Genomic DNA, 15983 nt, shown 5'->3' with positions numbered 1-15983 from the left:
GTATATTGATAATAGCCACTCAGTTTACAAGAGTGAGGTGATATCTCACTGTGGTCTTAATTTGCATTTCTCTGATAATTAGAGGCATTGAGAATCTTTTAATATGTCTTTGGCTATCTATGTTCTCTTTGAAAAAGTGTCTATTCAGGTCTTTTACCCATTTTTTTAATTGGATTTTTTTTGGTGTTGAGTTTTATAAGTTCTTTATAAATTTTGGATACTAACCCCTTATTTGATATATTGGCAATTATGTTCTCTCATTCAGTGGGTTGTCTTTTCATTTTGTTGATGGTTTCCTTTGCTATTCAAAAGCTTTTTAGTTTGATGTAATTCCATTTGTTAATTTTTTTTGTTTCCCTTGCCCAACTATGACTTTATTACTTATAAACTTTTAAATTTTTTTTAACTTTTCAACTCTCGTAGCAACAGTTGAAAACACAAACACATTGCACAGATGTATAAAAATATTTTCTTTATACTCTTATTCTATAAGCTTTTTTCTGTTTTTAGTGTTGGGTTTTAATTTGTTTTTTGTTTTTTTTATTTTTTAACTTTTTTGTTAAAAACTAAGACACAGTACACTTAGGTCTACACATGGTCAGGATCATCAATATCACTTCCTGTCTTTTACCTCCACATTTTGTCTCACTGGAAGGTCTGCAGTGGTCAATAACATGCATAGATCTGTCAACTCCTATAATCACAATGCCTTCTTCTAGAATACCTACTGAAGGACCTATAGAAGGTGACACTCTTTTTTAAAAATATGTCTATGGTGGTTTGCTTGATTTGTTTCATTTTTTCACCACAGATTGCCTGTGAACAAATGATGTACCATGAACATTCCTCTCTATTAATAAAAACATTTCAGTGTTGGAGACCATTTTTTTCAAACTTTTAAAGAAGCTTGTTGAGGTCTGCAAAGATTTCTGTTAAACATTTCACTGTAAATTTTCTTGGGGTTCCTTCTCTTCTTTTGCAGTTTTCTTTTTCTCTTGCCTCTTCTTCAGCCTTTGCATTTCTGTTCCTGTTTTAACAACTTTTCATTAGCCAATTCCCCAGAAGCCACCTCTAGGAGATCCTCATGTCACCCTCATCCACACCCTGGATAAAGTGTTTGCCATTTCAACCTGTCTTATTGATTTTTGCAACCTTCCCATCCAAGGCAAATCCTTTCAAGTCATGGATGAGCCTTTTGAGTATCTTCTTCCAGATGCCATTCATATACTTATTGGTGACATTACCCCAAACTCAAGCGAGTTTTTGGATACTGTCCTAGATATAGTCATCCTTTCACAGTGGCATCAGTGTCTTCTCAGGTTCATCAGTAACCTGGCCAAAGGTTCTCTTTAGAGGCTGTTATAACTCCTTGACCCATTGGTTGGATCAAAGAAGTGATATTTAGAGGAATAAAAACCCCACTTTAATATTAGGATAAAAATCCTCACTAAAGGGAAAATGTCTGGAAATATAAATAATAAGCACAACCTTGAAAAGTATGTTATTCTATAAGGAGTACTTCTCCATTACACTGGCATAGCCATTGAGGAGAACATCTTGGAAGAGGAACTGGGTCATCTGTGACTCCTTATCCCTCCGTGGTAAAATGCCAATGTGTACAGACTGATATGCTTGAAGGGCTTGGGCTTCTGCCTGATCACAGAAGGTGTTAATTTGTGGTCTGTAACATTGCTCCCAAGTAAGACTGTTATCATGTCCTCAAAAGCCTTGAAAGTTGGCATTGGTTTGGCCTCATTATAAATAAAAGTCCTTTTACATTTATTTTCAGAATAGGAAATTTTCATCCATATTGCATATTTGCTCTGACAAGTAATTTTCCTCCAGTCAACTTATTTAGAGTTTCCAAATATTCTGCAGCTGCTTTCATGCAGGCACTCACAGACTCACCACTCTCTTGCCATTATATAATAAATAATGATTCTTAAATAGTTTAAACTTCCTAGAGTTAGCAGTACATTCAGCATTATAGTCAGACCTAGCCTTTACTTTTGATAATTTTTTTCTTTTTGCATTGGCTTAAAGAGATATACTTCTATGGCTGGTCTTTAATACAGGTCATTAGAAACTTCTCCATGTCTCTCTTTTTTTTTTTTTTTTTGTATTTTTCTGAAGCTGGAAACGGGGAGAGACAGTCAGATTCCCGCATGCGCCCGACTGGGATCCACCCGACATGCCCACCAGGGGGCAACACTCTGCCCACCAGGGGGCGATGCTCTGTTCCTCCCGGGCGTCGCTCTTTTGCGACTAGAGGCACTCTAGCGCCTGGGGCAGAGGCCAAGGAGCCATCCCCAGCGCCCAGGCCATCTTTTGCTCCATTGAAGCCTCGCTGCAGGAGGAGAAGAGAGAGACAGAGAGGAAGGAGTGGGGGAGGGGTGGAGAAGCAGATGGGCGCTTCTCCTGTGTGCCCTGGCCGGGAATGGAACCCGGGACTTCTGCACGCCAGGCCGACGCTCTACCACTGAGCCAACCGGCCAGGGCCGAAACTTCTCCATGTCTCTTATTGGCCCTTTTTGAATTTTTGTTAGTGTTGTTCACTTCAATGAAGCACATCCTTTGAGAGCTTCCACCACTTTATTCTTGTTCTTCAAGATGGCAGGTATGGTGGAATAGAATGCCTGATTGGTGAGATTAGCCATCACTGATTCTCCACTTTGGTAGTCCTCTGCGCTATTCTTTTCATTTCTCTGTCAATCAATCGATATGGCCTCTTAGCAGTGGATGTTGTATGCTTAGAGGTTATGATGAACAATACAACATGTGATTAAATCAAGCACAAAGAAAATGATCTAATCAAGAAACCATAAATAGGAGATGTGTAAGGCTGCTGTCAGCATAACATGACATACTGTTTTACAGCAAATGTATTTTTATAAGTAGAGAGAGTACACTCTAAAATAATGATAAAAATATAGTATAGTTAATACATAAACCAGTAGTGTAGTGTACATAATTGTATGTGATATACTTTAGCTGACCACTTGGTTTCTTTATACCATGATCACCACAAACATATGACTAACATGTTGTCCTATGACATTGCAATGGCTACAGAATCACTAGGCAATAAAAAATTTTCAGCTCCATTATAATCATATATGACCACAGTCATATATGTGATCTATTGTTAACTGAAACATCATTATGCAGCACATAATTTTACTATAGAGAGGCACTATTATGGATAGACAGTATTTATACAAACCTCTTTTAACTCTTACTACAAATGTACTAGTTATGTATTTTATGATCCCATTTTAGAGATAAGAAAACTAAAACTAAAAGAAGGTGTTTGGATGACAACAGTCAGACATTCTAAAGCATTGTATTCAAATATTTTCCATAAAAATATTACTTATACATAGTACTTAATAAATTAGTGTTTAATTGAATCATATCACTGTAAAGTACACCAATTTTCCTGACTTTATGAATAATGAAACAGCTTCATAAAGGTTAAACTAGTCAGGAAATCCCCCCTTGCCTTGTATTACACTCAGGCTGTCTCCATAAATAACTGAGTCAAGTTGGAACTAGAGGACCCTTAGGTTCAATGAAAATTTTTGGCTTTTTGGATTAAAATACACTTCACGATATTTTTGGAAAGATTTTCAGAAAACTACTCTTTGATATTTTAAAATAAATATCTTGGAAAATTGATGTATTTATTGTGATGCATTGACTTAGGCATACTTTACATATATTTAAATTTAAAACTAAAACATTTACATATAATATTTTAATAAATTAATAAATCTATTTGATAAATAAATTTTTGGTCATAAAAGTAAGGAAACATTTTAATTATGTGTTTTAGAATTAGAATGACATAAAAGTTAATTTTCATAAGTGATACTTAACCAGTATTATGCTATTGGTCATTAAAAAAATTAAATTTACCATAACTAAAGACAATGGTGCCAATGAAAATAAAGATATACTGAGAATTTAAATCTTGGTAGAAACCTTAGAGAGAGGCATTTTCCAGTTTTGTGTCTCTTATGAGTTTTTAAATTACCAAATATTTAGCTAGAATACCTAAGGGTAGGATTAAAGAAAAAAAGGTTAACAAGAAGCAAATAAAATCTATAATTATGTAAGAACTCATTGGAAAATAGGGCAATAGTCTTAAATTAGGATTATATGCCCTGTAGTTCATCAGAATTCATTTTAGGATGGTGTCATTAAAAAGGAAATAAGTATTTAGAGGCCAGAGTATTAGAAAATTTTTGTCTCTACTATTATTATTTTGTAATATGTTATATTATAGAATAGACACAGTTCTTCTTTCCATACACTGAGTGAGTGTAATGGGTAATATCTATTGGAAATGCCATCATAATTGCTCAACAAATGGTTCTTGAATTGAACAGATGTTTGGTTGCTTGGTGTTGCATCCAAACTCCAATCTGAGCCAGGAATTTTAATTTTGAAGTCACCCTCAACATCTAAAAGTTTAAAGATACATTTATTAGATAAATACACAGAGAAGAAGTGAAATTATGGTAAGTAGGCAGACATATGAGCTCTGTGAGAATCACCATTGCTTGATATTTCTGACATCATGAAAAAACAGAACTACTTAATTCCATGTGCTTTAAGTCTGTGGATGATAAGAAAAATATGTTTTCAATCTTTCCCCAAATGTATTCAGTTCAATATGAGAATAGATATGTCTTATATTAATACTTAATTTCTAAATACTCATGAGCTCTATTAAAATACTCTGGCAGAATCCTACCATGCTCTCTTTCCAGTGGACTCTAACTCAAGGTTTTGGCAGGCTCTGACTGATTAGCAGGTTTTTCCCTTCCCAGTCCCATTTCTGAGCACACCCAAATGGAGCACTGGGAACTCACTGTTTAAAAATATATTCTTTATAGAAAATATAATATGATGGGCTTGTTTTGACTATCTAATGGAGATATAACTCAAGATAATTAAGTATAATAGAGAAATATAAAATGTCCTTAAAATAAGATATTTTATATTAATATAAAGTTATCCTCTGCATACAACTCTATACATGAAGGAATGAAATTGAGCTAATTTATTTATATAGTTAAATTCCACTCTTAAATTAAAGGATCCTTCACTTTATGTCTAGTGCATGTGCACACTAAACCATTACATGAAGTTATAACAATCATATCTTTCAGATGTAAGTGGTGTTCTCTCTCACTCATCACCATTTACCATTCCATCTTCACTCAGAGAAAGGCTGATAAACAAGCAAAACTACAGAAGATGACCTTACACTCCAAATGTTGAAGAGCTCTCCTGAGGCGAAGGAGAGGTTCTGCTTGAAGTGGATAAGTACACACAGAGGTACTGATACAATAATTGCTAGGTGGATAGATGGGCAGATGGATGATTATCTTCCAAAGAGACACAGGCCTCCAATATTTCCAAGATTAAATAGCTCCAGATATTCTAATGATATTAAAACTATTTCCACTGTCACAAAGATAGCCCAGAATAAACGTATCTAGATGCTCTGGTTATGTCTTTATCACAAAGAACTAAGCATTAGTGATACAGACTTTATAGAGTTTTAATAAGTCTTAATAAAGTCTAAACAAAGACTTTTAATAACAAAAATTCTTTCCCCCTCATAATAGTTTTAGGGAACTACTGTATCTCCTTTTCTTTGGAGGTAAGTTTTCCTCTTCCATCCAAAAAACAGAAACAAACAAAAAAACAATATTACTTTTAAAATGGGGACCTTCTTGCAACTCTCCTTGTTATTCTAAACTAATCTTTACCATTGGCTAATTTCTGTCCTATATAAAAAAGTATCTAACACCATAACACCAAATATTTTCTGTGACAGTGTCATAAATTTCATCTAAGGCTAAAAAGATCAAGAAAGAAAGAAGAAAGAACTACAAGATTCTGTTAGAAAAATATTGTGAATTCACAAATTCAAGCTTATAAAAACAGGCTCTAAAGTTAAAAATATGAAAAAGTTGTCATTGAAAACTTCTCAAGATGCTTCTAAAAATAAAATATTTTTTTGTTTTCATATAGCAATCAATGCAACATTGAAAGTTAATTTGAATATTTACTTGCTCCGTATTAAATAAAATATTTACCACCCTAAAGTAAGAAAGAAATTCTTACCACCTTCTTTAGTGAAAAGGTTGACGAGGTTATGCACAGTGTCCGTCAGCTCCAGCTGCTGCTTCTGAAGGACACTGTTGTTGGTGGTGGCTCTGTTCAGCTGTTTCCCTAGTTCCTGGATTATATACGTTTGACGAGTCACCAAGCCCTGGAGAGTCTCCTTCTCTTCCTTTAAGGTGTCCAACTCTTCCTTGTGCTTTCCCTCCAATTCTAAGAGTTTGTGTTCTAATAAACTACAAGGAAATAAAGATATGATTTAGTTTTTAAAATGCTATACAAATAAATTGTGATTCACTAGTTCCTGAGTTTATTTAAAGTTTGATGTTTTAATTAAATATTTCACAGTAGAACTATTTTGTGAGAGACTCAGAATATATATCTATATATATAATTTATATAAAATAGAAGTGACATATATAACATCTCAAATGAAGAACTGTTAGACCCCTTGTCAGAGTAAATTTTGCTTCCTAAATATAATTTATATTCTGGGGTATATCTTATATCCAGGGTAGCTAACTTGGACCCAAACAATTATAACCTGGACAAGTTGTTGGCTAACTTCCACAATGGGGAAAAGTCTAATAAGAAATAGAAAATATGCAGAAAAAAGTATGAACAAAACACGAAAACTATTTTTTATTTACTTTGCTTCACTCATTTGAGATTCTTAAAATATTACCAATGATTAAACTTCACAGTAGTACTGTGGGGTCAGGGAATAGTATATTGATGCAGAAACCTCACGGCCAAAGAGTAAGCTGTGTAAAATCACAATGAATTAGGTTTCTTGGGATTGTTGATACCTGCTCTGCTATCATAACCATTACCTTACTTTGTCTCTCAACCTAAGCTTCACAATGAGGCCTAAGAGCACACGAATTTCCAAATCACTGCATAAATCCTTCAAAAAAGAAAGACCACAGGCTAGTGGCATGGTCTTACAAAAGGATTTCTAATACTTTGCTCAGGTGAAGCAATCTTCAATCAAGAATCTTCCTTCTCTCAGAGCACTTACAGACTGCACATTAAAACTGACAGTGAATGCAGAAGTACTCTTGCAACTGACTGAAAAAAAGCATTTACATTATATGGAGTGTATAATGTACTCTAGTATTCCCCAGAGGAAAGCCATATTCAGTTCTCTCAGTTTTGTTTTCAGAAAGTTCAAACACTCGTTAGTTTACAAGGTGTTATTCAAATGTAACATACCAGACTGGACACTTAATTTACCTTAGAGAAATATAGCACTGAATCATTTTCTGTACGTTTTCATAAAAAGGACACTAGGGAGTGTTTTAAATTTAATATTTTAAATTACAAAATGAAGCATGTTCGAAGAGCCAAAGTTTCCAACTCCATGTACTGGGAGACAGCTAGAATATCTGATTATTGTTTATGTAGATTACGAAGTGTGAAGAGAACTGCTCGTGGGCATTCTAGATCTTGGCTAGCAAAGAAGTCCTCTAAGAGAATGTGGCCCAGACTATGGCAGGAGAGCTGCCTTTTGAACCAAGACTGAGAAACACCAGGGTGCTTCTGACTATAAGATCCTATTAATTTACAACTTTGGTACCATGCCTAGATCCACATATGGAAATTTCACATTGAGCCCTGGTAAGGGCAGCTCTTTGACTCCTGCAATATGAGAAAATGGCCCAGTTTGAATTGCTTTCATTCCATAAGACATCAACAGTGAAGAGGAGCTCTGCCCTACCTGATCCTTAAGCAAATTCTATTTGGATAGATCTTAGGTACAGGGATTTGGGGAAAATGTGATGATCGCTAATTATCTTAAAAAATATACTTTGAAAATAAAAAATGTAGGCAAGGCAGTCAGAGTAAGATCAAAGAAAGTATCTCTAAGGAGTAGGGTCGATTCAGAGTCTTTCAGTACTGTATTTTTGTGTCAATAATTTACCACTGGAAAACTTGGTGGTTAAAAAACAAACAAAACAAAATATCTTCTCTACTGGTTAAAAAATTCACCCCACTCACTGGTGAAGTAATTAGTGTAGTTCTGTGGATGTCAGAAGAGATTTTCTTTGTGCCTCTTAATATGTGGACTGGAGATCTGAGAATTAACCATAATTTATGCCTTAATTCATTCTGTTTAATTTTTCATTGTTTTTGTTTCTTTTAAGGTAATGATAAGATACAAGATGCACATAATACAGAGTCAGTTGACTTATAAAAAATTTGTCCTGTAAGTTCAGAAATTATGTATGCTACCAAAAAACCTCAGAATTAACTATTAAAATGACAATAATGAAAAGATCAAAATTTGGGTGCTATAGTCACATAATACTAGATAACAATTCTGAATTACTATTTTCTTCCTGAAATAAAATGATTATTGGCCTTTCAGTATTCCTAAATAGTACTTAACATTGTGATTTGGAAAATAACATGCTATAGTTATACCTTGTATTTATTACTACTTTCTAAGTGCTAATAGTTCTCTCAGTGCTATGTAAGATATAAAATGACACTATTATTCCTATGCTAAGAATTTATTTTTAGAGAGAAACCCTCATCTATAAGAAACATTTGTTTCAGACATAATACTTTTAAATAAAATTTTGCATCAATGTTTTTCCACTTTCAACTTTTTTTTTTTTTTTTATATATTTTTCTGAAGCTGGAAATGGGGAGGCAGTCAGACAGACTCCTGTATGCGCCCGACCGGGATCCACCTGCCACGCCCACCAGGGGCGATGCTCTGCCCATCAGGGGCGTCACTCTGTCACCACCAGAGCCATTCTAGCGCCTGGGGCAGAGGCCAAGGAGCCATCCCCAGCGACTGGGCCATCTTTTGCTCCAATGGAGCCTTGGCTGCGGGAGGGGAAGAGAGAGACAGAGAGGAAGGAGAGGGGGAGGGGTAGAGAAGCAGATGGGCGCCTCTCCTGTGGGCCCTGGCCAGGAATTGAACCCGGGACTTCTGCATGCCAGGCCGACGCTCTACCACTGAGCCAACTGGCCAGGGCCACCACTTTCAACTTTTGATGCATTTTTTGTTGTTGTTCAGGAGGACATATACAGATGGCCCCTATAGGAGATGTCAATAAAGGAATTTTCTTTTGTTTTTCAGAGACAATTTGGAATGAGCTATGAATAGAAAGTTCATCAGAGAAGTCCTGGTGCCAAAGCAAACAATTGTGGACACTTGTTTGTAGAAGAAAATGCCTACATTTTCTAAGTAAAAGGAATATGCACTTAGCATGTTGAAAAGAACATTAATTTTCATAATTCACTAAATAACCTTCAATGCACCATGCTGCCAGGTACCAAAAGACATCAATATTTAAAAAAAGACATCAACATAGCTTGTTATCTTAAGATATTCATGTAAGGAAGGAGTTGCTCAAGTAAGTTAGCCTGCTCTGCATAACAGACATCTCACAGAATCTGGAATGCAATATATACATAAAAATAATACGCATGGAAACTACAACCAAATTGGAAAACTGTCACAATGTTTCCCAAATGACAGGTCTTACCAATTATTTATCTCTTCCCGGTATATTCTCATCTCATTTCTTCACTTGAAATTCCTTTAATAACTTTTGTACTCTAGAAATTCTCTAATATATCTATATATCTATATATCTATATCATCTATATCTATATCTAGTCTTTTATATCAATGTTAGCATTTTAGACTTCTTCAGGCAGGTCTGATCTCTTCTTGACCCTCCCATTTTCTTCAACACTGCTTGCTCATCCCTCCCTTCCGTCTTCTCTTCTTATCTGGCTTCCAAAAAATGATTCTCTTTTCTCTGATACTTCTCATCCATTGGTTATTATATACTTGGGAAGTTAGCCCTTCGTCTCCACTATTTCCAAACTGGTTTGAAGTAAAAATTTCTTGCCAGAAAAATTTATATGCTATCTCTGCTTATTAATTACATTGTTGTAATATACCATTATAGTTGTGTAGTATTTTAATACTCTTTCCTCCTTTGATTTTTAAAGCACTATAGTGACATAGACTGAGTAGGTAATATAAGCCCCAAGTTTACAGGTAAGAATCTAAGTATCATGTCCAAAGCTACATACATATTGTATCAGAATCAAAATAAAAAGCGTCAAACTAAATAGAAATCTGCCCACAATAGCCCACTGCTATAAAAACTAGTGTAAGAGTCTCATTTCTTAGATTTAGGATAATGTAATTTCTACTTATTTCCACTATTTATATTTTATGAGACATTAAGGCATCGCTTTATATCATCTCCTTTGTATTTGCTCTTCTCCATCTGGTGATTTGGGTCGTTTGTCTTTCACAGTATTTCAACCCATCCATCTTTTTACATGTATAAAAAGCAAACGTCTGAGCCATGTCAGGCTTTCTTTTTAATATCAACGGATATTTTCTTAAGCACTCTGCCTTAACATCTTTATCATTAAATTTAATTTTATTACTCAATATATTGATCATATCCCATTTTATCCTGAAGCCTTTTATTAGTTCTCTTACATTTTCCCTTTTCAGGTCATTTGGGAGAGGCCGGCCACCTGAATAGGTGAAAGAAACCTCTAAATGTAAACATAGATATGAAGGACATTACAGCTATAGTGTTCCAAAATTAGATAAGCAAAGTAGGCATATTTTTCGTGATGATGGCCATTAGCAAAACGTTTAGGTTTATTATATGCATAATCCAAAACCTGAATGCTGATTCCAAACTCTAGTTCACTGCTTCGAAGGTACTTTCAGTGTTTTTGTTAGTTAAGAGCTCCATTGTCAAGTTTCTGAGAAGCCTAGATTAAATAAACAGTTTTTATTAAGATGCATTTTTTAGAATCAGTCTTCCATGGAACAACAATTTAAGAAACTGTGCATTTACATCTGAATATATAAATTGAGAAAGAAACCCAAAGAGAGTTTCTCACAGGATTCTCAGTACTTCCTGTTTCCCATCTTTCTGGAAACACTTTGAGAAGAGACATATATAGAATTTTGGCACTTAATTTCTAGTGTAAGGCAGAGGTGCTCTTTAATGAAGAATAAAATAAACAAAATAATCCAGGTCTTGAACCTCAGCAAAAGGTTCTAACTGAGTATATACAAAGCCTTATTTAAAGTTTTTGGTTAACTTTTCCCCTTCTTTTCCACAGCCTGCCTCCTTTAACATATCTTACTGGAAATATTTCAAGTCATTGAACACATCTTGAAGCTTTCACAGAAAAAGCTTTCCCTTTCAAATTGTTTCCCACAATAGAGTTCTTAACATAGCAGCCAATGAATTCACAGCGGTGACAGTTGCCTAAACTCTGTGTGTATAAATATATCTTTTAAACATGGAGGAAGATGTTAAAAATACAGAAATCTTCTCTTATCAGTCTGAACCTACTTACAGATGTTTCAATTTTTAAATTTTATTTTTAATATGCAAAGTGTCAACTTGTGTTGCAATTATGGAATTTAAAAAGTGATTTTTTTTCTCCCATTCAAACAAGAACGTAATAAGTTCAGGATAAATGTATACTTTTAAGTTTACACTTGTACAAAATATATTTTCTCTCAAAATATGAATTAAATATTTTTCTAATTCAAATAAGAACACAGTACAGATCACAATAAGTAAACATTGATAAGCAAATGTTTTAAAGTTTGAGGTAAGTAAGAATAAGCTAAATATGTTGTAGAAGCCAGACACCAAGAAAAAAAAGAGAAGATACACTTTATAACATAAAAATGTAATATTTCTATAAAAATAGATTAGACAATAAATGGCAGATTATAGAAATTATTGCAATATACATGAAAACTTTTGATATTCATTAAAGATCTCATGTGAGTTAATAAAGCAAAGATAAGACTAGTCACAGAGAAAGAAATGCAAACAATCTTAAATGTGAAAAGATGCACAAGCTAATCTCTCAGGTAGACAAGATTAATAAAATGGCTAGCAAGGTTTGGGGAAATCGGAAAGCCCATGCACACTTGAGAAGAAGGTAAAATTACAGTACATATATAGCAACGAATGAAGTATATCTGTACATCTGTTACATGTGTATTACAGCCATGATAAATTGAGATGAAGTAGAAAGAAATCCAACACTTAAAAATTAGTTATAATCTATACACATACATCATATAAACATGTACTTGTGTAGGTGTGCAATTTTATAGGGGTATGTGTCTGTGAAAACACACATAAATATGCACACTGTATATACTTATGCATATCTTAATATCCATAGAAAAAGTCTGAAAGAAATAAAACCAAACTATATATCTGTTGATTCTTTGAAGAGGGTGGTGGCAGTGGAGAAGGATATGAAATTAAGGAAACTTCGACTTTCAATTCTTACGCTTCCATATAATTTAATGTTTAGATCAAGTTTGTGCTACTTTTTTTACTAAACAGAGAGATGTGTTAAGCAGTCATGAATCTAGGATAGTCTGGGAAGATGCTCTTTAGAGGTTTAAGAATTGGGCTGAATCACTGAACCTTAAAAGGAGGACTGATAATTTTAGGTGCCATGCAATGGGCTCTTGGGGATGCAGAATAGTGGTTAAAATGCCTCTACATTTTATCTATGTTAAGAACAATTATTATATTTATGATATTTATTGTAAACTATGTGATTTGTGTTTTTCATTAAAAAATATTTTTCATAGTAGAAAGGAAGGTCATTGAGCTAAAGCCTGGCAGACTTACATGCCTCTGCTGGGAAGAAACAGGGACACTGGAAGGCAGGCTTCCCCCTCGCTCCTCTAAGGGAGGGTTCAGTCTCTTCCAGCCCTGTTCCAGCCACCTATGACCTAACCTTGCCCAGAATGCTGGGGTTTGCCACTGAAGGCTGAAGGGGCCCAGGGCCGTCGGCCCCATCTACGACACTGTGGACGAGCCTAGGGTATTTCTTCCAAGAAGCAGGTAAACTGATCTCATTTGCACAAGGGCCACTTAACTATGTCTTGCCTGAATAGTCAGATTTTTTATTCTTCCCTCAAAGAACTCTGTTGTGGGTGTTGATAGTCCTATTTTCTGCTGCTTTGTTTAATATATAGTGTTACCTTTATTCCTCCTACCTCAATGCCCCACGCATATTTCAGGCTGGGACCTACTCCTAATTTAGAGCTCTCTTTCCCCCTTTTGCCAACTTCTATTATGAATCTACCTTTGTCACCCAGCTTAGTGTATTCCAAGGTTCTCTTTACCAAGCCACAGTCACAGAGCTCCAGGGGAAAGCACCCTGGTCTCATCTCTCCAGGCAGAGGAGAACAGAAGCTCCATCTCTACACATGCTGCAGATGGCTTTTCCAGTCTACCTGAATCATTACCAGCTAGAAGCAGCGGTCATTGGGACTTGAATGTGACTTGCAAAGTATAGAATTGTGACAACAATTCCAGTGCCATGCAGACTTTTCCTGGATGTGGACTTTTCCTGGACTCCTGCTCCTTGTGATAGCTCCTAATGGACTGAACTGGGGTTGGGTTGCATTTGCAGGGATTTGGAATCGTGTTGGTGCCAACTCGGACTTGGTGAACATGTTAAGGACACTACTCTTTTATGGATTCTTGCTGTATTGGCCAAGAGTTTGCTTAAAGGCTTTAATCACTGTAAAAAAAAAATAGAAGACTGGATAAAGAAGATGTGGCACATATACACCATGGTATACTATTCAGCCATAAGAAATGATGACATTGGATCACTTACGACAAAATGGTGTGATCTTGATACCATTATACAGAGTAAAATAAATAAATCAGAAAAAAACAAGAACTGCAGGATTCCATACATTGGTGGGACATAAAAACGAGACTAAGAGTCATAGACAAGAGTGTGGTAGTATGGGGGGGGGGAGGAAAAGGGGGAGGGAGAGGGGGAGGGACACAAAGAAAACTAGATAGAAGGTGACAGAGGACCATCTGACTTTGGGTGATGGGTATGCAACAGAATTGAATGACAAGATAACCTGGACATGTTTTCTTTGAATATATGTACCCTGATTTATTGATGTCACCCCATTAAAATTAATAAAAATTTTATTTATTATAAAAAATATTTTTCAGCTGTGTGTGTATGTATTTGTACATAGAAAATGACTCTTGTTGGGACATTTACCAGTTCATCATTCATTCAAAATTCAAAAAGCATTTAATACTATATGTGCTATCTATAGAGAAATATGCCTAAGAGTGTGAAGACAAAGATAAATAAACCATAGTCTCTGTGCTCCAGAAATTCACACCCCAGCAGCAGAGAGATAAATAAATATGTGCATACACACATATTATAATGTGATGGTGTAAGTGAAATAATTGGGAAAAAGCAAGCTACAGTGTTATCATATAAGTTGTAATGAGTAAGTCTACTTGGCTGAGTCCGAGAAGGGTTCTTGGATGGGGTAACATGAGAGTCTTAAAGGTGGGCAGAAATTTGTGAGTTGAATAAATAACTACAGAGCATTCCAGGTAAGTCACACATTAAATATGTCTGTACTAACATCAGACCTTCAGTGTGACACTAACAACCAGCACAGTTCTGCACTTCCTGTGTGTCAGGCATGTTAACTTCCATATATATGACCTCAACCTCTCCTCAACACCATGCACTACTATTTTCATCATCCCTATGTTACTAATTAGGAAACTCAAGTACAAAGAGTTAAAGAACTTATTCAAAGTCACACAAATAATATGCGGCAGAGTTGCTTTTGACAGGATCAAAAAAAGTGAAATTCAGGCAGTCTGGTCTCAGAGTTCATGTGCTTAGTTATCAGACCACACTTTATAAAATTTAAGAAGGTCTGTGGAAGGAAGGCTATAAAATTAGGATTATAGTGACCATGGACTATGTTCCACGCCAAAGGACATAAGCTTTCTTCAGTCACTACAAAGAATCAGTAGGGGTTGGGCAGGTGCTGCTCAGAGATTTAAAAATTGGGTGGAATTAGCATTAGCCTGTGGGGTACCTAAACAAAAGGGAAGTAATCTGACCTGCATTCTAAAAGAAGGCTATGGCAGAGTACTGGGTGATAGGTTTGAGAGGCATTAAACTTGAAGGCACATAGGTCACTGAAAAGGCTAAAACAAGAATTAACAGGAGTTTGACCTAAGATGTAGTCAGTGGAAATAGAAAAAACAGAATAAATTGGAAAAATATTTAGGAGATGGCATTGACAGCATGAGCATTCATTATTTGGTTACCCTAAGGTTAACAAAATTTAAATGAAATAAAAAGTTATATGGATTAAATTCATTTTTAAAAACGTGAGGAGAAAAAATGTTATATTCTATCAGAGTCTGTAAGTGTTCCATTTATAATGTATAGAATAGAGTAGCATCAATTCAAATACTTTTTCTTGATCTCTTCTATATACAACTAACATAATACAACCTAATTTGATGCTAGAAGTTAAAAAGATTTATCTTTAGTACTTTGTACAGAAATTATCAAATGGGAGGTAGCTTTAATTACTAATAAGACTATGATTTAACTTTTTTTCCTTTGGTCATATTACATACTAAAAATCAGTATTTTACTGTGCCTTACAGTGCTTTATTTATAAGGTATAATTTAGTATCTTGAAATTATACACACTTTAATCACTTACAATTAATAAATATAATAACTTCTCATAAACTCCAGCTAGAAGATAGATGAGGCTTGTCAAAGAAGTTCAATGAATTCCCAAGGTAAAATAAATAGTTTATATTTCCTATTCCAGTATTAGAAGGAATAAATAATGATCTGTACAGGAATAGGCAAAAAACTACTGGCCTACTCCCTTCCTTAAATTTATATTTGTTTGTTTTAAAAGGAAAACATGACAACCACATCAATTATTATTGAGGCTGCATCATGTTGGAAAAATAATTTTCATA

At 34.9% G+C, this 15983-nt stretch overlaps 1 protein-coding gene across 4 annotated transcripts in view; it reads right to left on the bottom strand.

Annotated features, from left to right (window-relative positions):
* ANGPT1 (angiopoietin 1) overlaps positions 1-15983 on the bottom strand; it is a 289496-nt gene that overhangs the window by 77697 nt on the left and 195816 nt on the right. For 3 of the 4 annotated variants that reach the window (XM_066265817.1, XM_066265819.1, XM_066265820.1), the window contains one exon: positions 6142-6374. In XM_066265817.1, coding sequence (XP_066121914.1) covers positions 6142-6374 — 233 coding nt within the window. The remainder of the gene's footprint in view (positions 1-6141; positions 6375-15983) is intronic. The other variant, XM_066265818.1, reaches the window with a different exon arrangement.

The sequence above is a fragment of the Saccopteryx bilineata genome, chromosome 3 (assembly GCF_036850765.1).
Source record: "Saccopteryx bilineata isolate mSacBil1 chromosome 3, mSacBil1_pri_phased_curated, whole genome shotgun sequence".
Classification (NCBI taxonomy): Eukaryota; Metazoa; Chordata; class Mammalia; order Chiroptera; family Emballonuridae; genus Saccopteryx; species Saccopteryx bilineata.
Note: the sequence above shows the minus strand (reverse complement) of the source record. Positions and strands in the feature narration are given on the sequence as shown.